General features: G+C 53.1%; 2 protein-coding genes and 1 long non-coding RNA gene across 6 annotated transcripts in view; 1 reads left to right on the plus strand and 2 right to left on the minus strand.

Moving 5' to 3' along the window:
* Nucleotides 1-645: 645 nt before the first annotated feature.
* On the minus strand, nt 646-3,779 carry FADD (Fas associated via death domain). Of its 2 annotated transcripts, XM_033402496.2 has the most exons (3): nt 3,340-3,779; nt 2,399-2,655; nt 1,614-1,723 (listed from the first exon to the last, which is right to left on the minus strand). In XM_033402496.2, exons 1-2 carry the CDS (start codon nt 3,623-3,625, stop codon nt 2,429-2,431), a joined length of 513 nt encoding a protein of 170 aa, XP_033258387.1. In that variant the 5' UTR covers nt 3,626-3,779; the 3' UTR covers nt 1,614-1,723; nt 2,399-2,428. The 2 variants fall into 2 exon arrangements, with proteins under 2 accessions (XP_004278184.1, XP_033258387.1); XM_004278136.4 differs by lacking the exon at nt 2,399-2,655 and having other exon boundaries at nt 646-1,723; nt 3,340-3,777.
* Nucleotides 3,780-3,797: 18 nt separating this feature from the next.
* LOC117195907 (uncharacterized) lies at nt 3,798-10,423 on the plus strand. Its single transcript, XR_007478637.1, has 5 exons — nt 3,798-7,288; nt 7,657-7,752; nt 7,849-7,929; nt 9,526-9,562; nt 10,059-10,423. It is a non-coding gene; the product is annotated as an uncharacterized LOC117195907 (long non-coding RNA).
* A 5,292-nt stretch (nt 10,424-15,715) lies between these two features.
* ANO1 (anoctamin 1) overlaps nt 15,716-20,686 on the minus strand; it is a 91,155-nt gene continuing 86,184 nt past the window's right edge. For all 3 annotated transcript variants that reach the window (XM_033402485.2, XM_033402487.2, XM_049713034.1), the window contains 2 exons: nt 19,017-19,122; nt 15,716-17,358 (listed from right to left, as the gene is read on the minus strand). In XM_033402485.2, coding sequence (XP_033258376.1) covers nt 17,110-17,358; nt 19,017-19,122 — 355 coding nt within the window. In that variant the 3' untranslated portion in view covers nt 15,716-17,109. The remainder of the gene's footprint in view (nt 17,359-19,016; nt 19,123-20,686) is intronic.

Genomic DNA, 20,686 nt, shown 5'->3' on the forward strand with positions numbered 1-20,686 from the left:
AGCCACTCTCATTTACTGACGATGATGATGATGTGTGTGTGTGTTATCCACAGAACTAGCCCTGACCCGAGGTCCTGAACAGGCAGATGCTCCTGGCAGGTGGGGGAATATTCAGTGCATAAACTGGGCCAGGCCACGCCACTCTGGGGCTGAAGGGTTCAACTCCCAAACTTGCGATGAACTGGTTAACACCCGTGTTCCCGGCCAGGCTTTCGGGGTCAACAGAGTAGGGCCACTTCTGTCTTGTCTGCTGCATGACCCCAGCTCCTAGCAGTGCCTGGCACTAAGTATGTGCTGAAGGCTGGGTCCACAGCCTGGTGGTGAGTGTTGCTACGGTCTCAGCAAGCCAAGGTCAAGGCGGCATGGCATGACATCACAAGTAGCTTTCCCAAGGTCACAGCAGGAAGGCGCAAGGCAAGAACGCTGGGCTCTCTGCCACTTTATACAATACACAGTAGTGTGTGTATGTCAATCCCAATCTCCTAATTCATCCCACCCCCATAAACACTCCCCTTGTTAGTGGTCCCCGGAGCTGTTATGAAATGCAGCTACCCTGCTCCCAGGTTGGGCCTGTAATAACCTTCAAGGGACGCTGAAATCGACTACAATGGGAATTCTGAGAGCATGTAAAATGAAATCATCATCAATGGGAAGAAAAAAATCTTTGTAATGTGGAGGTTTCCTCTGTAAAGGCCCTTGCTTCAATAGAGTTACCTGAGAAGCAGGAAGAAAGATTACTTCTTAAAATCACAGGCTCCAGCTCCCTTGCCAACTCTGTTATCAGAAAGATAGTGGTTTTGACACAAAATAGTAACACACTGGGGAATCACAGGAATCATAATATTTCTCTGAACTAGCGTCTGCCCAGCCCTGTGTCCACATCTTCTAAGCACCTCACAGGCATCGCCTCACCCCCATGCCACCTGCCCTGGGAGACGGGTCTACACCGCCAGCCTCCAAGCCTTTGGCAACCGTGGCAACCACTGGCAGAAGGAGCCAGTGGTTCCAAGCGCGGGCTCCAGAGCTGGACAGCGTTGGCTACCAGCCCAACTCCCCCATCACTACTGACTTGCCTCCAGTTCCACTCTGCACTTCCTCACTTGGACAACAACCAGGTTTCTAACCCTAACTAGTATCTAGGTCCCTCCTACGTGTCAGATGTGGCTCGCAATGTCCTCCGGTAGGAACTCGTTTAACGGGGATGAAAGCATCTCCCTGAGGCTGATCACAGTGCCCAGAGCCCACGTGGGCCCTCACCCGGCTCCCTGCCGGGTCTGCACGCGCTGGCACGGATGGGACGTGGTTAACTGCGGTGGAGGGAACCGAAGTTCAGAGTGGGTAGATGCCTTTGGTCCTGGAGAAGAGCAGCTGGGTCATCGGGAGGCCCCTGAGGCAGGCGAGTCTGAGTCCCAGGACTCAGAGAGCGACACAGCGTCCCCACTGTCGCTCTGGAGGGCCCGGGCCCGCTGACCCTCCTCGATGAGGTCTGCCACCAGGTTCAGCCGGCAGGCCCTGAGCGCCCTCACCAGGTGGGACACGGCCGCATCATCCCTCCTGCTGTTCTTCCAGACTCTCAGCGACTCCCTCACCTGTTCTGCCAGGTTCCGGGGATACTTCTCCTCAATGGCTTCAATCTTGGCGTCAGACACTCCGAGGTGACGAGCCAGTTTCCTCCAGTCCTTCCCCACGTTATCACAGATGATGTCAAACGCTGCCCGCAGGTCTGGGGAGGGAAAGAACACAATGACTGAGCAGAGAGTACGGGAGCTCTTTAGGAGACAGGTTACCCCACACTCCCTGATGGGCTCCTCGGTGCTGACCCAAGGGCTGGGTACCAAGAGGTCCTCCTGCAGAGGCCAATCCTGCCCCAGCTAACCACACCCTGAAACACTACCCAAGAGGCATGGCCTGCTCTGAAGACTTAACGGTTGGGGTGTGTTGTTACGGAGATACCTGCTCAGGACAGGGAGATGGAGTTGCTCCCCCATCTCACCCTACAGTGGGTTGAATGGTGGCCCCTAAAACGTATGTCCACCTCAAACCCTTGGAACGTGAATGTTAACTTATTTGGAAAAGGGCCTTTGTAGATGAGATTCAGTTGGCGATCTTGAGACGAGGGGACCATCCTGGATTATCCAGGTGGGCCCTAACTCCAGGGGCAAGACCACGTGCCACGGAGGCAGAGACTGGAGCGATGCGGGCACAAGCCAACGCCTGGAGTCCCCAGAAACCAGAGGACGCATGAAGGCTCCTCCCTGAGAGCTTCCAGAGGGAGCACGGCCTAGTGACACCCTGACTTGACTACTGGACCGAGAACTGTAAGAGCATCAAATTCTGTTGCTTTAGGCCACCAAGATACGGTAATTTGTACGCCAGCCCTGAACACCCCGATTCTTACTCTGGAAGATGTCCTGACTGACACCAGTCCTCAGTCTCTGGCTACTATGTCCTCATCTGCTGAAAGGTCACTACTGAGATCAGCATGACAGACTACAAAAGGCTGTTTCTGGACGGGGGCAGGGAGAAGAGGAAGGACAAAATGCTTCTTGGAAGGTTCCTGCAAAGTTGCATCTTCAAATGCAAATCCCTGATATGCTGTCAGCCTGTGTGCCAACTCCTCCAGTTCTGTGAGGTCGGCACCTGCGTTACTGATCACTTGTACAGAAGAGGAAATGGAGACACGGAAGGTAAGTGTAAGTTATTTCTTGAGATCACACAGCTAGACAACGGCAGAGCCAGGACCACACCTTGATGGCCCATTGTGCAAAAACTGTCCCTTATCAACCAACCCGTACCTGCTGTGACGCTTCTGGTGTACTTCCACTCCACCCAGGAGGTTAGCAATGTCCTTTCCTTTCGAGTAATCTCTAACTCACCCGGAGGGAGGGGGGAGGTGGAGAAAATACTGAGGCTGGGGGATGGGTGTCCATGCTCTGCAACTTAGGCTGTTAACTTCTGTGCACTATGGTTCTCCCATTTGCAAAGTGGGTATATTACCCGTCTGTCTCCCAGGGCTGTTTAGAGAAAACCCACGCAAACCGAACCCGGAAAAGGTTAGGCACCCGGGAGATCGAAACTACTGCTGGTCCAGCTGACCCTGCCTCCCCCGGCGCCCCCCAGTCCTCAGGCCCCCGCCCCCGCCTGGCTCCTCCGGCGCGGCCCCGCCCGCCCCCCGACCTCAGACCCCCGCCCCCACCTGGCTCCTCCGGCGCGGCCCCGCCCCCACCTGGCTCCTCGGGCGCGGCCTCGCACGCCCCGCCAATCCTCAGGCCCGCGCCCCCGCCTGGCTCCTCCGGCGCGGCCCCACCTGACCCCGAGACCTCAGGCCCCCGCCCCCACCTCGCTCCTCCGGCGCGGCCCCGCCCGCCGCGCCCGCCTCGAAGTCGTCCAGGCGTCGCAGGAGGTCCTGGCGCCGCAGGGAGACGAGCAGCTTGCGGAGCAGCACGGTGTTCTCGCGGCTCATCTCGTTCTGCTCCAGCAGCACGGTGAAGAGGTCCAGGCCACTCTGCACGAGCTCCAGCTTTCTCTTGCCCACACGGCTTTGACACAGGAACTTGAGCTCAGTCAGCTCGCTGCTCGACAGGCTGACCGACACCGAGTGCAGCAGCACCAGGAACGGGTCCATGGCGGCGGGCGCGGCGGGGCCCGGCCCTCCTCTGGCTTCCCCCGGACCGGCCCGCCGCCCGCTCTCTGGCCCGCCTCCTCTAGCGCCCTGCGCCCCTCGGCCTAGCGGCGGAGGTTCCCACTTTCAGCCTCTGATGCCCCCCTCACCGGAAGTCTCCCTTGGGGCCGCTTTCTCTCGCGAGAACTCCAGGAACTCGCGCATGCTCCCCGAGTCCAACAGTAGCCATTTCCGCCCGGGGGTGGGGGCGTGGCTTGCGGCCGCCGCCAGGAGACGCACCAGACATGCTGACGGCGGTGGGACCCCGACCTCTGCGCCTGCGCCCTGACGTCCTTCTCTCTGGGTGGGGGCGTGCGGCCTTGGGTGTCCCGACGCTCCGGGCGCGGGCTGTGTTTTCTGTGGAAAGTTGCACTGCGGATGCCGATAATAAATGCATTTATTTATTAACATTTGTGAAAATGCATGTCCTTTAGTGTCCCCTGGAAATCAGTGTGCAGAAAAGACTATTCAGAGTTTTATTTAGTTTTAAAAGTTTAATAACTGCTTGATTTTTTAAAGTTATCCTCATTATTTTTCTGAATGCTTATTAGCGTTTACTGACGCCTACTGTGTACCACGCAGTAGGTTCTGGTGACAAATCGGGAACAAAGTGCCGAAGGCCCGGCCTGCCCGGAGCTTACAGCATCAGGACACAAGATTACCTAACACTGATAAGAGAGTGCAGGAAAGCCAGAAGTTAATGCGAGTCGCGGCCAAGAGGATAGGGGAATGGGGAGTGTGGAGGTGGGGCGGCGCACGTTGCGAGGGCGGGGTCCCAAGGTGCAGGTGCACGTGCCGGGTGTGAGGGGCCAGGTGTGTAGGCTTGAGGGGAAGAGGGCGGAGCCACAGCAAGAGCAGAAGCAGAGGAGGGCGGAGGTTGCAGGAGCAGAGCCGGGGAGAAATGGGGTGGCCAGCGAGTGGAGGGGGTGAATTAGGAGGAGCCAGCTAAGAACGCGGCTTTACTGTCCCTGAGACCCTGCAGAGGGTGAGTGGAAGAGTGAAGCCATCTGAGTTACCTAGAGGAAAAAAAAAGTATATATATATATATAAAATTGAGATGTAATTCACATTCTCTACAACTCACCCTTTTAAAGTGTACAACTCAGTGTTTTTAGTATATTCATAAGGTTGTGCAATCCCCACCATTTGCTAGTTTTAGTTTCGTCTCGCCCATGTAGAAACCTGGTACTCATTATTAATCACTTGCTTTCCCTCGCTCTTTCTCCAGCCCCTGGCAACCACTAATTTACTTCTGTCTCTCTGGATTTGACAGTTCTGGACATTTCATGTAAGTGGAACCATACACTTTTGTGTGGCCTTTTGTGCCTGGCTTCTTTAACTGAGCGTAACATCTTCAAGGTTCGTCCTTGTAGCCTGTGACAGTGCTTCTTTCCTTTTTATGGGTCAGTAGTATTCCATTGTACGGATGGACCACATTTGTGTATGCCGTCATCAGTGGATGGATCTTTCAGTTTTCTCTGCTTTTTGGCCATTATGAATATAATAAATCCCCTACGTAGGAACCTTCAAGTTGCGAACTTTCAAAGATGCGAACGTGGAACTTCCTAATGAAGACCTGATGGAATTGGAGGCCCAGAGAAAGGACAAAGAGAGACAAGAGGAAGAACAAGTAACTGGACAACCAAAGAGGTTCATGATGCAGGAAATGGCTAGGGGATTTTCTTTTTTTTTTTCTTTTGCGGTATGCGGGCCTCTCACTGTTGTGGCCTCTCCCGTTGCAGAGCACAGGCTCCGGACCCGCAGGCTCAGCGGCCATGGCTCACGGGCCCAGCCGCTCCGCCCTATGTGGGATCTTCCCGGACCGGGGCATGAACCCGTGTCCCCTGCATCGGCAGGCGGACTCTCAACCACTGCGCCACCAGGGAAGCCCAAGGGGATTTTCTTTATTTGAGAAGGCACTGTTAGTTTTTGAGGCACAGGACCTGAACGTACATGAAGTACATGAAGGTTGCAGCAGCCATTCAGAATGCAATCCAGTGCTACCATGTCGTCTATGATGGGCAAAAAAGAGCTACTACCCAGACATCACTGGATCATTTTTTCAAGAGGGTAGATAGAATTGAATCCAGCAAAGAACTAGAACCTGTGCCATCAGCATCAGGGATGAGTGAAATTGCAGCTTGCCCTCCGTCTCCTACTGCTGAAGATCCTTCAGCTCTACCATCTCCAACTTCCTCTCTTCCAGTCAGTAACTCTTCCTGCCTGTTCACTCGATGCCAGCCCCTGGATGCCAGCTGTTGTACTACTGTACTTTTCAAGGTACTGTACTGTAAGATTTAAAATGTTTTCTTTGTTTTTTATGTATTATTTGTGTGAAAAGTATTATAAACCTATTACAGTACAGTAGCATATAGCCGATTGTGTTAGTTGGGTACCTAGGCTGACTTTGTTGGACTTACAAACAAATTGGACTTACGAACACGCTCTCGGAACAGAACTGGTTTGCATGTAGGGGACTTACTGTAAGGCTACCGTGAGCTCTGAGTTACATTTTTTTTTTTTTTTTGCGGTACGCAGACCTCTCACTGGTGTGGCCTCTCCCGTTGTGGAGCACAGCCTCCGGACGCGCAGACTCAGCGGCCATGGCTCACGGGCCCAGCCGCTCCGCGGCATGTGGGACCCTCCCGGGCGCGAACCCGTGTCCCCTGCATCGGCAGGCGGACTCTCAACCACTGCGCCACCAGGGAAGCCCTCTGAGTTACATTTTTATAGAATCACTGGGTAGAACCCAGGAGACTCCACAGTAATCCAGATGAGAGGCGCAGCCTTCTTTTGATTTGGGGCTGTGTGTAAACGAGAGGCACTGAGGATGCTTGTAAGATCTGAAAGTTGGAGTGTCCATTGGCTGACCTGGGGAGGGTGTGGGTGGGGTTGAGGCAGGAGATAGACGGGCCCCAGTTTAGACATTTACAACTAACCTCCTGTTTATGCTTTAAAAATAAAGATAATAACAGGAACAGGATAAGCAGCTGGACTTTGTCTCCTGTGGACGCTTCAAGGGAACGGAACGGCAGAAACAGAGAGGGGCTGAGCCCTGCTGGCATAAAAGACAAAGAGACCACATAGTTCTCATTCTCGGGGCCAAGGAGACTCCCTCCCAGACTATGCATGTGCAGAAAGGTTAAAGGGAGGGGGCGCCAGACCATAATATGTTCTGTTAACCTCTCAGAGACCCTTGCGCTGGAATCCATCTTGGCTAAAAGATGCATGTGCACACAGGGGAGGGCCCTGAGTCAGACCAGATATGGACTCAGAGCCAGACAAAGCAAGCTGATTGGCCAGAGGAAACCTAGAAGAACTTCCCCCATATGGTTTAAACCACCCCCAAAAGCACACGCCTCTCTCTCTGTCTCTCAGCCTGCCTGTGCTTTCTATTCTTCTCTCCTAATAAACACTTTACTTGACTCAATACTTTTCATCTCTTTGCTGATTCTTTCTTCAAAGCAGATGAGAGCCAGGGCCCTGCTCCTAGCCAATAGTCCCTGGTGGTCTAGTGGTTAGAATTCGGTGCTTTCACTGCTGTGGTCCGGGTTCAATTCCCAGGGAACTGAGATCCCACTTCAAGCTGCCGCTCACTGTGGTCACTCACAGCCACCTGAGATCAGGGTGAGTCTGGGGGAGGAGCTAGTAGAGATGTTGACTGGATAGTGGGATGTGTGGACCAGGGTTCGGAACAGAGACCTGGGCGGGAAATGTGAAGTTGGGAGTATCCTGCAGGTAGATGGTGTTTGTGATGGTTAATCTTACGTGTCAGCCTGACTAGGCTAAGGGGTGGCTGGATAGCTGGTAAAACATTATTTCTGGGTGTGTCTGTGGGGTGTTTCTGGCAGAGATTAGCGTTTGAATTGACTAACAGAAGCAGATGGCCTTCCCCAATTTGGGTGGCATCATCTAAACAGAACGAAAAGGCAGAGGAAGGGAGAATTCGCTCTCTCTGCTTGAACACCGTCGCCCCCCTCCACTCCCCCCCCCAGTTTTCAGGCCTGTAGACTCAGACTGAATCACACACCAGCTTTCCTGGTTCCCAGCTTGCAGATGGCAGACTATGGGACTTCTTGGCTTCCGTCACTGTAAGTGAACCAATCTTACAATAAACCTTCTCATTTACCTCTATATATCCTATTGGTTCTGTTTCTCTTGAGAATCTTGACTAATACAGTATTTAGATCACCCACAGAATGAGGTCACCAATGGAGGGAGAGGAGAATGAAAAGAGAACCAAGGTCCGAGGCCAGAGGGCGGCTACTGTAAGGGGGACACGGAGGGGCCAGGGAGGAGGCTGGCATGGGAGGGTTAAACCACGTCCCCATCCGCTGGATCCCCAACCCTGCTGCCGCATTTCTCGGTCCCCTGCATGTGGCATCTCCTGACGTTACTACACGTTTTGCTTCCTGCTCTGTTTCTTGCCCGCGTCTCCCCTGCAGAAGCGCCCAGAACACTGGCTGGCACTCCACAGGAGCTCACAAAATATTTCTGACTGAATGAATCTTGTACAAGGCTTGGTTAATCTGAATCTCCATTAGCACAATTATCCCTGTGTCTGACCCACTACCTCGCAGTTTGTAGCTTATCTTTTCATCCTCTTTACATGATCTTTCACAGAGCAAAAAATTTAACTCTTGATGAGGTCCAGTTCATCAAATTTTCCTTTTATGGGGGGCTTCCCTGGTGGCACAGCGGTTGAGAGTCCGCCTGCGAATGCGGGGGACATGGGTTCGTGTCCCGGTCCGGGAGGATCCCACATGCCGCGGAGCGGCTGGGCCCGTGAGCCATGGCCGCTGGGCCTGCACGTCTGGAGCCTGTGCTCCGCAACGGGAGAGGTCACAACAGTGAGAGGCCCGCGTACCGCAAAAAAAAAAAAAAAAAATTATAAATTTTCCTTTTATGGATTTGATGGTTATAAGGCTATTCAAATTGTCTATTTCATCTTAATTGAGTTTTGGTAGTTTGTGCAGTTTTGAGGAATTTGTCCATTATTCTAAGCCTCAGACTTTATGAGCATGGTGATTTGTAGTATTCCCTTATTTTGTGTCTCAGTCCATTTTGTGCTGCTCTAGAAAAGTACCATAGACTGGGTGGCTTATACACAACAGAAATTTATTTCTCGTGGTTCTGGAGCCTGGACGTCTGTGATCAGGGTGCTAGCAGGGTCGCATTCTGGTGAGGGCCTGTTCCAGAGTGCAGACTCTGAGTTCTCATTGTAGCCTCACATGGAGAAGAACAGAGAGGGAAGCAAGTTCTCTCCAGACTCTTTTAAGGGCACTAATTCCATCATGGGGGCCCCACCTTTGAACACTATCACAAGGGGGGAGGGTAGAGTTTCAACATATGAATTTTGGGGGAACATGTTCAGTCTGTAACATTATCCTTTTAATGGCTATGAGACCTATAATGAACCCTCAATGTCATTCCTGAAATTCGTGATTTGTGTCTTCTCTAAGTTTCTCTGTCTTGCTAGAGGTTTATTGAGTTTATTTATTTGTAAGGAACCAGCTTTTTGTTTCAATGATTTTTCTCTATCCCCTCCAACTTTTAATTTTTTTTAATTTTTATTATTATTTTTTTTGCGGTACGCGGGCCTCTCACTGTTGTGGCCTCTCCCGTTGCAGAGCACAGGCTCCAGATGCGCAGGCTCAGCGGCCATGGCCCACGGGCCCAGCCACTCTGCGGCACGTGGGATCTTCCCAGACCGGGGCACGAACCCGTGTCCCCTGCATCGGCAGGCGGACTCTCAACCACTGCGCCACTAGGGAAGCCCTTTATTTCATTTTTTTTTTGCTTGTCTTGGCTATTTTATTTCCCTCTCCTTGCTTTGGATTTATTTTGCTCTTTTTTTGTTCTAGTTTGTTGAGGTGGGCACATAGGCTATTTATTTCTAAGGTAAGCATTTAGTTTTATGGATTTTCCTTTCAACATTACTTTAGCTTTGTCTCACAAATTTTGATATGCTGTGTTTTCATTTTCATTCATTTCTATGTATTGTTATTTCCTCTGGGACTTTCTCTTTGACCCATAGATTATTTGGAAGTATGCTGTGTAACGTACGTGTGTTTAGAGATTTTCCTGTTGTCTTTCTGTCATTGATTCCTACTTTGATTCCCTGATGGCAGAGAACACACTCTGGATGGTTTCAATTCTTTTAAACTTGTTGAGCTTGATTTAGGGCCCAGTATGTGGTCTGTCTTGGTAAGTGTTCCCTGGGTTCTTGAGAGAAAAAAAGGGTGCTCTGTTGTCATTGGGTGGCATGTCTATAGATGTCAAATAAGTCCTGGAACACCACCCACCCCAGCCCGCCCCAGGCTCCTTCTCATGCCTTCAAGTATTCTGATAGAATTTCTGCCCACCTAAAGGATTTTTCTTCACCGCTGTCCCTCAGGGATGCCTCAGAGAGAGGCTGTAGTGCTGCAACTGTCCACTTTCAGGGGGTGCCTGTGTATCATGTAGAACCCCCCATAAGCCAGGCCTGAGTGTTCTCTTCCTCTATCAAGTGATCATAGGAAACTCCCCGTGAAGCCACAGGTGAACATGAGTGTACAACTGTCTGTTTGAGTCCCTGCTTTAAATTCTTTTGTTTATATATCCGGAAGTGGAATTGCTGGATCATACGGGCATTCTATGTTTAATGTTTTTGAAAAACCGTCAAAATGTTTCCCGTAGCAGCTGCACCATTTTACATTCCTAACAGCAATGCACAAGGGTTCCAATTTCTCCGTAGCCTCATCAACTCTTATTATTTTGTGTTTGTTGGATAATAGGCTTCCTAATGGGTGTGCAGTGGTGTCTCGTGGGTTTGATTTGCGTTTCCCTGATGACCATCTTGAGCATCTTGAGTATCTTTTCATGTGCTTATTGACCATTTGTATGTCTCCTCTGGAGAAATGCCTATTCAAGGCCTCTGCGCACTTTTAACTGGGTTGCTTGTCTTTTTCTTGCTCAGTTGAAGGGGATCCTTATATATTCCAAATATAAACCCCTAATCAGAAACATGGTTTGCAAATATTTTCTCCCATTTTGTGAATTGCTGTTTCACTGTTGATTGGGTATCCTTTGATGCAAAAAATTCTTAAATTTTGACGAAGTCCAGTTTATGTGTTTTCCTTTCACTTGACATTGTTTCTTTAAAAAAAGAAATGAGAAGCCCACGCGCCACAACGAAGAGTAGCCCCGGCTCGCTGCAACTAGAGAAAGCCCACGCACAGCGACGAAGACCCAGTGCAGCCAAAAATAAATAAAATTTAAAAAAAAAAGAAAGAAAATGCATCTATTGCCTGTTTCATGGATGAACATTGGTCTTTCTTCATGAAGACGGTGAACAGAGTTACCTTCCTTTCTTTTTCTCCTGTGTCGTCTCGGTGTGCTCCGGGATCTTTCTTTTTGTTTGTTTTGGTCTTTCTCATTCCTTTTGAAGTCTCTCCTTAGATATTTGGGGATTCTGGGCTTTGCTTGGGGGTAGTTAGTTTTTTCCAAAAAAACCCTCCTTCCTGGGGGCAGGGGTACATGGTGGACGGGACAATGGCCCCCAAGGTGTCCAATCCCAATTCCCAGACCTTGTGAACGAGTTAGTTTACATGGCAGGAGTGACTTTGCAGGTGTGATGAAGATGAAGGACTTTGAGATGGGGCGATCATCCTGGGTTATCCCAAGGACCCAACCCATCATGGTCCTCATGAGCGGAGAGCTGGAAAGACAGCTGCGGGAGACGGACTGGCCACCATGGCTGGCCTGGAGATGGCAGGAGGGGCCCAGCCCAGCCCACGCCTTCCTCTTAGCCCAGTGAGACTTGTGTCAGACATCTGGCCCACGGAACTGTAAGGTAGTACGTTGGTGTTTTAAGCCACTGGGTTCGTGGTCATCTGCCCCGGCCACAAACAGAAAACCTACACAGGCCGCACATGCTGGGTCTCTTTCTTCCCTAAGGGCAGTTCCCACAGACAGCCAGCAGGAGGCGGCAGCCACCCACAAGCGAAACCAGACAAACACTCCTGCTGAGGTCAGGATAGCCATCAGGACGGTGACAGCTGGGTGAGGAGGGGTGACCAGAGGGGAGCGCCAAGGGAGGCTTCCTGGGTGCTGTAACATTCTGAGTCCTGACTGCAGAGGCGTGTGATTTCTGGGGAAATTGATTGTATACTCAAGATCTGTGTAGTTTTCTGTATGTTATACTTCAATAAAAAATGTTGGGGGAGGGGGCTTCCCTGGTAGCGCAGTGGTTGAGAGTCCGCCTGCCGATGCAGGGTACATGGCTTCGTGCCCCGGTCCGGGAAGATCCCACATGCCGCGGAGCGGCTGGGCCCGTGAGCCATGGCCGCTAAGCCTGCGCGTCCGGAGCCTGTGCTCTGCAACGGGAGAGGCCACAGCGGTGAGAGGCCTGCGTACCGCAAAAAAAAAAAAAAAAAAAAAAATGTTGGGGGAGAGAGAGATGAAGGGGAGGGGGTGGGGGCTGCGGAGAGGGGACAGCAGGAATGGACACACTAAATAAATTACCTGGCAGAGCTCAGGAAATCAGACCTTAGTATGTACAAGGTTGCCTTTTTCCCAGGGGTGCATCCTGACAGGCTCTCGGCAGGGGCAATGTCCACCAGCCCTTCTGAGCAAACCAGGCTTAAAATGCTTGTGCTGAGCCAAGTCGGTGTCTCTGGGCAACAGATGTATCTTTGCTACAGGCTTCTCTGACAAAGGCTGTGAGTGAGCAGGGGGTGGGCTGCTTGCTGTGGGCATATCTGTGGTCCAGAGGGCACCACACCTTCCCTCCCATGGGCCCCTCACCTCCTCCACCACCATCCCTGTCAGCTTGACTCAGAGGTCCACTTGGCTCAAAGGCAGAAAGGCCTAGTCATCAGGCTTTTTGCCATCCATCCATCCATTCAAATGTCCATCCATCCATCCATCCAAATGTCCATCCACCCATCCATCTAACTACCCAACCATCCAACCATTCACCCATCCACCCATCCACTCATCCATCTATCCTTCCATCCATTCAAATGTCCATCCATCCATCCATCCATCCATCCATCCATCTACCCATTCAAATGTCCATCCATCCATCCATCCATCCATCCATCCATCCATTCAAATGTCTATCCATCCATTCAAATGTCCATCCATCCATCCACCTTTCATTTCTCCCTCCCTCCCTCCCTCCCTCCCTCCCTCCCTCCCTCCCTCCCTCCCTCCCTCCCTCCCATATCCATCCACCCATCCACCCATCCATCCATCCATCCATCCATCCCTCACTCACTCACTTATTCATTCATTCAGCACTTTCTGGTGCCTCCTCCATGCCTGGCACTATGTCAGTGCTGCTTCCTGGCCTCTTTTCTGGCGAGTGTTAGCATTTCTCTACTTTGCTGTGGCTCTTACAAAACAGGGATGGGTGAATGAGTGTTGCCGAAGTGTGGGGCACACACCACCTGTGGTGGGGGGCACGGGAACCTGCAGGTGAAAGTGTGTGTGTGCTGGGGATGTGGGTGCCAGGGCCAGGGGCTCTGATTGCAGCCTTGGGGCAGGGACAGCCCTGTCTCAGGCACACACCTTGGCCAAGCTCAGTTCCAGGGAAGCCCACAGCTTGTCCTGGATCCCAGGAAAGGGACCGGGCCTGCGGCTTGTCTCGAAGGGCCAGTGACTCCAGGAGCTGCAGCCTCAGCCGCCCCCTCAGCCAGTGGGAGAGTGGGGAGAGGGGCCGTGATTGTCAGAAAGGACACGCACCTTCTAAAGAAGGGCCACCACCGGTCTCCAGTCGAGTACAAGAATGTGACATGGTGAAAAATACAGCTGTGTCATCAGATGGCATGATTTTTCAAGAGAACATACAAATCTGGATTTCTATGTGTATATACCGGGTTTTCATATATTAAATTAACTAAAAAAATTTAACAAGCACTGAACCTAACAAACAGAGGTATCTTGGGCTGATTGCAGCTCACAGCAGCCTCCACCTTCAAGAGAGCTGCTGAGTCCCCATAAAAGATGCTGGCATGAGTGCCCCCCGCCCCAGACCTCAGGCCCCTTGCAGGCCCTGGTCCTTCACTGTCTGTGCTTGGGGGCCCAGCCCTGCCCAGCTCCTGCCACACCACTCCAGGGACCAGAAGCAGAAACTGTTCAGTGCTGGGTGCCAGGGGCCTGGGTCCGAGGGATGGCTGTGTAGCCAGCTTGCTGTGTGACCGGAGCAGGGCCCTGACCCTCTCTGGGCTTCACTGTGTCCATCTGTGAAATAATGGCACCCTCTGACCAGCTCATCTCTGGGGGTCCTTTCACTGCCAGATCCCAGGTCTTTGTGATGTTAATCTGTTGGCTTTCTTCCACCCACCTCTACCACCCTCGTCCAAATCCAATTATTGCTCATCTGAATTTCTGCAACTCTCCTCTGTGGCTCCCCACCCACTGCAGTGTCCATCCAAAGCCACCAAGACCTCAAAATGTGAATCAGGTCCATCACTGCGCTGGTTAAGACAGCTGGTTAAGACCGCCAGACCCTGCCGTGGACTTACCACCAAGCTTGAGGTCCTCACTAAGCCGGGGGCTGGTGCAAGTTGGTCCCCGATTCCTGCCCCGTCTCCTGCCCCCTCCCCGCCGTGCCTCCCCTCCAGACGTGATGAACTTCTTGATGCTCCTCCAACTCACCCAGCACACTGCTGCCTCAGGGCCTTTGCACATGCACTCTGCTGCCTGAACCATCCTGCCTTCCTCCAGGGTTTTACATTCTGGCTCCTCCTTGTTCAGACTCCAGGGACCTGCCTGCCCAGCTTGGTCACTCTCAGTCACACCCCTGTTTCATTTTCATCAGCACCCCTTCCTTCCTCTGAGATGATCTGGTGCTGGGTTCATTTTCTTGTTCAGCCTCTGATGCCCACTGCAAGAGGTCATCCCCTGAGGGAAGGGGCCGTGTCTGCCTTGCTCGCGGCTTCATCTGGAACGTTGCCTGGATGGATCTCTCTAAGGGCTGCCAAGGAGCCCCGTGACCTTGGGCAAGTCACCTCCCCACTCTGAGACTGTTCGCTTATGTACTCACTGGGGCCAAAGATCCTCCCCCTGGGAGGACCCATGAAAGGGGAGGGCTTCTGGCCATGCTGGCCCTGGGAGCCACCCTCATCAGGACTAAGGAAGAGGTTCCAAAGCTTTAGAAGGAACTTTTATTTTTTAATTTATTTTTGGGCCGCATTGCACAGCATATGGGATCTTAGTTCCCCGACCAGGGATTGAACCCTCACCCCCTGCAGTGGAAGCACAGAGTCTTAACCACTGGACCGCCAGCAAATTCCCCAGAAGGACATTCTTGACCGAGCCGCAGCCAGGGCCTCGTGAGCTTGGATTTGCTGAGATTTCCCTGGGGACACAGCAGCACAAGGGGCGCCCGAGGCCCTCCCTGGCCCTGCGGGTGTGCGGGTCGAGGTCTTGCTGACGTTTGAGTGCGAAAGATAGTCTTTCTTTCATGAAATGATGGTGATTATAGGTAATGAATTAAAGAAAAAGTGCCCCCACTGGCCCAAATGAAAGCACTGGCAACCCTGGGATGGTCCCAAAAAGGCTTGGGGGAAATTTTAGGTCCACAAAATCCAGAATACTAAAAACTCTGTCGGGTTGCAGGCACCAGGGGCTGGGATCTGGGTATCGTGGAAGAGGCTGCTGGGAAGGTGTGACCACAATTCCCCCCTCCCCGGCGCACATACGGGTACAGGCATGCACACACACAGACAGAACAACACAGAAACGCACATGCACGCAAACCACACACATGTGCACACACACACACCCATGCACGTACTCGCGGACAGACAACGTCCCGGGAACATCCTGAAGAGCCATGTGTCTGGGGCTGAGGGTGTGGAGGTCTATGGGTCCCTCCACATGTGCAGGTCCAACCACGGGGCTCTGGGCTTGGCCCCTCGATTTTCCGGGGGGCAGAAGTCACGTGGACAGGCTTTGAGAGGAAGGTGTCATGTATGCAAATTTATTCAGATGAGCGCTCAGCCACGGTCCTCTGGATTTGTGTACACTCACTTTTTTTAAAAAAAGAATGGTTTCCATAAAAGGTTTTTTGGTAATCACCTCATTTTTAATACAATGTTTATATACAAAAAACCCCATTTCAAACCACTTACTGTACAAGAGAAAGTAGAAGCATCAGATTGCATGACTTTAGCAAATAACAAAAATCTGCTACGCCTACGGACGTCCCCCCTAGTTGACAGCTCACAGGAATGTCAGCGTCTCACCGACCACACGTTCAAGACAGACACGTTTATCTTTTCGTCCCTCCCTTTGGTGAAACGTTTCTATTATGTTTCTCTGGGTGCTTGAGAAATTTCAGATCATCGGTTAGTATAATGGCTGCAAATTGAGATCATTCTTATCGGCTATGAGATTCGTTTTCACAAGCTTTTAAAATGATAATAGTCCAACAGTAACATTCCTGTAAGTAAAAATATAGAGAAGTGTTACCAAAATAGAAGCCTTTATTAATAAAAATCTTTGGTATTAACAGTATTTTAAATTCCTCTCAATGATATTTGGTTAGCTAATAAAATAAAAGCCTTCCGCCTTTGAGCTACAGAGAAAAAACCCTTACATCCACTGTAGAATTGATTTTAAAAAAAGCCCAATAAATATTCTGAAGCTGCAAAAGTACCCCCAGAAGCCTTAAGACTTCTTGCAACCCTGAAGCCGTCTGCAGAAATGCCTCCGAGGTCATAATCCCTCACCGCCCGTTCTTCTATCACCCTGAGGTGGGGGAAGCATGTGGCTGCTGGTGGGGACCCCAGAGGTGCCGGTCACCGCTCATTCAGGACACCTGCACCCCGCTAGTTCTCCAAGAGTAAATTCAGAGCTTCCTGGCCCTCTGAGTGGACAGAGCCAGGGCACCTCTCTTTCTGACCAGTGTCTCGGTTTCTGAATCCAGGGAAAGAAAAGGTGATGAAAAATCTCACTTTTTCAACCTAGAGACAGGTGATGTCTTTTGGAACTGGTGTCAGCATCGTTTATTCCTCATCCACTTCTCTGTTTGCCCTCAAATCTCGCACCAGCTTTTGTCTAATGCCTTGGAATACCACCTCGCCTCTCTCTTACGGCATCAGGAGGATTAAAGAAGATGTCTTCTGGGAGCTGCTTCTCACCGCTAACGGCCAAGGAGACCCCAGACTCCAAGCATCGCTTCCGCAACGCGCCTGCATCCGCTGTGTATCACCCTGTCCCCAGCAATCATTCTGATTAACCTTGAATCCTAAAGATAACAGAATTCCCTGCCTAATGGTTTTGTGCAAAAACAAGAAAAAAACAAACAAACAGAAAAAGACGGGGAAATTGTTGTCCTATCAGAAGAAAGTGGTCTTCCAGGCCTGCCACAAACCCAGGAGCCACTGGGCCAGGGAGCTGTGAGAAGTCGCCTGCCCCGGGAGAGGGCGCGCGTCATCGATGGGGATGCCCGGCAGCTACGGGGCGCCCCCGGGGAAGTCGGGGCTGTCCGGCGGGGCAGGAGGGGTGGGGCTGTGGTTGTTGAAGGGCTCCGCCTTCTTCCGGTCCTTCTCCATCCACGTGTCCAGCAGCTGCTGTTTGCCCTGCTCCTCCCTCATGAATAGCTCCACCATGAGCACCTTCTCCTTGTGCATCTGCTGGCTGATGTCCTTGGGGATGTCAGGGATGACCCAGTCCACAAAGTCGCTCATGAACATGACCAGGTTCTGGAAGGAGAGTCACCGTCAGGCGGTGGGAAGGAGGACCTGGGAGGCACTGCCACTTCCACCTGAACCACAGCTGGCAGCGCCTTGCCCCGTCACACCCCGGCCCTGGGACCTCAGACACACCTGGACTTCCCAGGCCTCGGTTTCCCGGAAGGTATAAATGAAACAGGAAACCAGCCAGGGGGGACCTCTGGTGGCTGACTTTCTTGAAAGAATCTGAGCTCAGTAAACAGGAAACGTCTCTGAGTGATTCTGAATCTCTTGCCTGGGAGGCTTGAGAAATGATCTGATTGGTTACCCATCACCAAATATAACAAGTGTTAAGGCTTTAAGGGAGAATAGTCAAAATACAAAGAGACCAGAAACGCAGGGAGCTTAAACTGTCTCTGATGATTCCGCAGGCCCTTCTGCCATTTGTCAGGTCTCCCGGGATCACCCTGAACGGCTGCCGCCTCCCTGGATGCATTTCTGGTCCATAGGGTGCAAATGAATTGGCTTTCGTGGAAAAACGGAAATCTCTGGTTTTTAAACTTCCGTCTGACCGGCACTTGTTAGTACGTATGGCTGAGTTAGTCACCTTGTCACGGAAGGTGCTGGTGCCCCCCCATCCGCCATCACCTTTCTGGGTCCACGCTCCCCAGCTGTGGTGGGTGCTGGCCGCTAAGGCTCACAGAGGCTCGTCTCCAGGGAACCGTCCCCCCAGTCTCCCTGTTCCCAGCCTGGCTGGTTGCAGCCAATGGCTGGCCAGGTGGGCAGACTAAAGGCCCTCTTTTGTGTCGAGGTGGGCCCACGTGTGTGGTGGGATTCATGCTCCAGCCCAGACACCCTCCCAGCCGAGCTCCGTGCCCCCAGCCCCTTGCAGGGCCTTCCCTCAATGACCGGCTTGCACCAGAATCCTTGACTCAGGCTCTGCTTCTGGGGAACTGGACCCCAGACACTAGTTCTGGCTCCAGAGGGTTATGGAAAGCTGGCGGACAAGGCAGTGGGGCCTCGGGGGCCGGAAGCCCTGCCAGGGGCCACACTGTGTAGAAGGGGCAGGGCTGGGGCTTGAACCCAGTTCCTGGATTCCAGGTTCTGGGGGCCACACAGGAGGGCAACCCCAGCGTGGCCTCCCCGGCTGGGACCTCAGGGCCACGTGCATCAGCCACTCCCCAGTCTGGGGTCCTGTCCACTGGGAATCGCTCGGGCCTCAGAGTCAGCCCCACTCCCCAGAGGCTGGGCCAGGCGGGGCCAGGCCCCCTGCCTGCTGCGGGGGGGCAGGGGGGCGCTGGTGTCAGCTGGGAGCCCACTGCCCTCCTGTCCCTCCCTGCCAGCCCTGTCCACTGGGGCGTGTCTCCTGCTGCACAGTGACAGGGGAGACTGAGGTCTCCTTCAATAAAGATGCCTTGCATTTAACTAAACCTGCGTTCCCTGAACGACCCCAGGCCTTCCGGAACCCCCCTCCCGCCTTCCTTTAACTGAGGAGGGGCTGGGACCTGTCCTTGCCCAGGGCCTGGGGTCACCAGTACTCCCCACCCTTGGGTGCCCAGGGCAAGTCCTCCAGCCTCCGAGCCCCCGACGCCGGCCCGCTCCTGTCCTCCTGACCCTGTTCTGGGCACAGAGCACCTCCTCGGTGCCTCGATTCCCAAACCTTCTGGAAGCAGACAGGACCCTCGCACCTGGAAGACGATGACAAAGGCCAGCCGGGCGGCCAGGACGGCCCAGAAGTCCTTGGAGACGTCGTACTTGTGTTCTGACCATGGTGGTTCCCGGTAGTCTTTGTACCTGCAAGATGGAGTTGGGTCTCTGAGAGGAACTGGGGTCTGGCCGCACCGAGGGGCTTGTGAGTGTCAGGAACGCCTGAGTCGGACCCTGGGCCAACTGTAGGACAGCACCCTCCCTGGAGGAAGAGGCCCCCCTCCAGCCCACTCACATGCCCAGGGAGTCTCCCCATGTTGGACGGGGTGCCGGCACCCACGTGAGCTGGGCAGGCCAGAGGGGCGTCCCCATAAGTCCAGCCGTGGGCCCACAGAAAGAGGCTCCGGGACCATCTGGTCCAGGGGTTCCAAACTTTTGAAGGCAGTGGAGCCCATTTTCTAAAAAGAAATCCCACCTGAGACTCTGGTAGGTCACACAAAGCAAGTGGGGCCTCCCTGGTTGAAGAGGGGTGGGGTCCCTAAGCCTAGAGACTCAACCCAGCCCCCATCACCCACAAAACTCCAGGCAGGGCTCCCTGAAATCCAGGTCTCCAGTCTCGACCTTCTCTGTAGGGGAAACTATTGGAAAAAATGAAACGTTTTCCCAAAGTAGCCCTTGTACGACGTTAACCGTACAGTTAGTGGGGTCAGGGCACCAGGGAACTGTCCCCAGGCCCGCCCTGCCCCACGGGGCCCAGCTCCCGAGGGGCATGTCTCTCCCTCTCCCAACTGTTAGCTCCTTATCTCCGTGTAATAAATACCAGCCCGGCCCTCTTCTCATCACTTCCAGACATTGCCCATGAGCGCCTGCTGGGAGACAAGGTTGCTTACTTCCCTGGCCCCCAAGGTCCCACCTCCGTCCCTTGTGCAGCGGGAGTGGTGGGTGCCTCCTGGGCTTTAGGTCTGCCTTTTTCTCAGAGGCCCAGAGATGCCTGATGTGGGGCAGAGTGAGGATGAGAACCCGGGTTCTGTCCCCACCAACCGCCCCAAAATTTGGGAGGTGCTTGGTTTTAACGGGGCTGACCCCCTCTGTGTGGGAAAAGCTTCCCTAAAGCCGTGTGAGGAAGCCATGGCCGGGGCGGTTTCTAGGTGCTGGGCTGCAGCTGTGCCCTGCTGGTTACTGAAAAGCTGAGGCCCAGGTGGGGAGACCAGGAGAGGAGGCACCTAGCTCTGTGGGCACAGGCCTCGCATAGACCCAGAGCCGGCTCCCGCCTTGCTGTGCATCCCTGCGCCATCGCTTGGCCTCTCTGGGCCTCGGTCTGGCATTCCCTCACTTAGTCATGTCGCAAGTATTTATTGAGCAGCTACTGCATGCCCCTGCATTCCAGGGGCAGAGCTTGCGGGGGGCACAGACAGGGCCCCTCACCCACAGAGCTTTGTGTCTGAGGGAGCTGGATGGGAGCCTCGGAGGGCCTGTTCAGAGCTAAGCTGCCAACCCCAGAGACAGGATTGGGCTGGGAACACACCCTCTGGTGCCAGGTGCTGAGCCACGCAGAAGATGCACCACCTGATCTCCGATGGGAACAGGCATCCCCTGTTCTCCCAGCGTCAGAAGCCACACACATTTTATCTTCCCTCTTCTTTCTGTTCTCAAGGCCAGTTGCACCAGGATGCTGGGAAATGTGTTTGGGTCACCTGGCAAACTCCTATGC

The sequence above is a fragment of the Orcinus orca genome, chromosome 8, assembly GCF_937001465.1.
Source record: "Orcinus orca chromosome 8, mOrcOrc1.1, whole genome shotgun sequence".
Lineage (NCBI taxonomy): Eukaryota > Metazoa > Chordata > Mammalia > Artiodactyla > Delphinidae > Orcinus > Orcinus orca.

What these genes read in the sequence shown, in the direction of transcription:
- FADD (XM_004278136.4), bottom strand. Translation starts at nt 3,625, where the DNA reads ATGGACCCGTTCCTGGTGCTGCTGCACTCGGTGTCGGTCAGCCTGTCG. An exon ending in GGCCGCGCCGGAGGAGCGAG is followed by an intron (nt 1,724 to 3,339) that starts GTGGGGGCGGGG and finishes TTCCCTCCCCAG; the next exon opens with ACCTGCGGGCAGCGTTTGAC.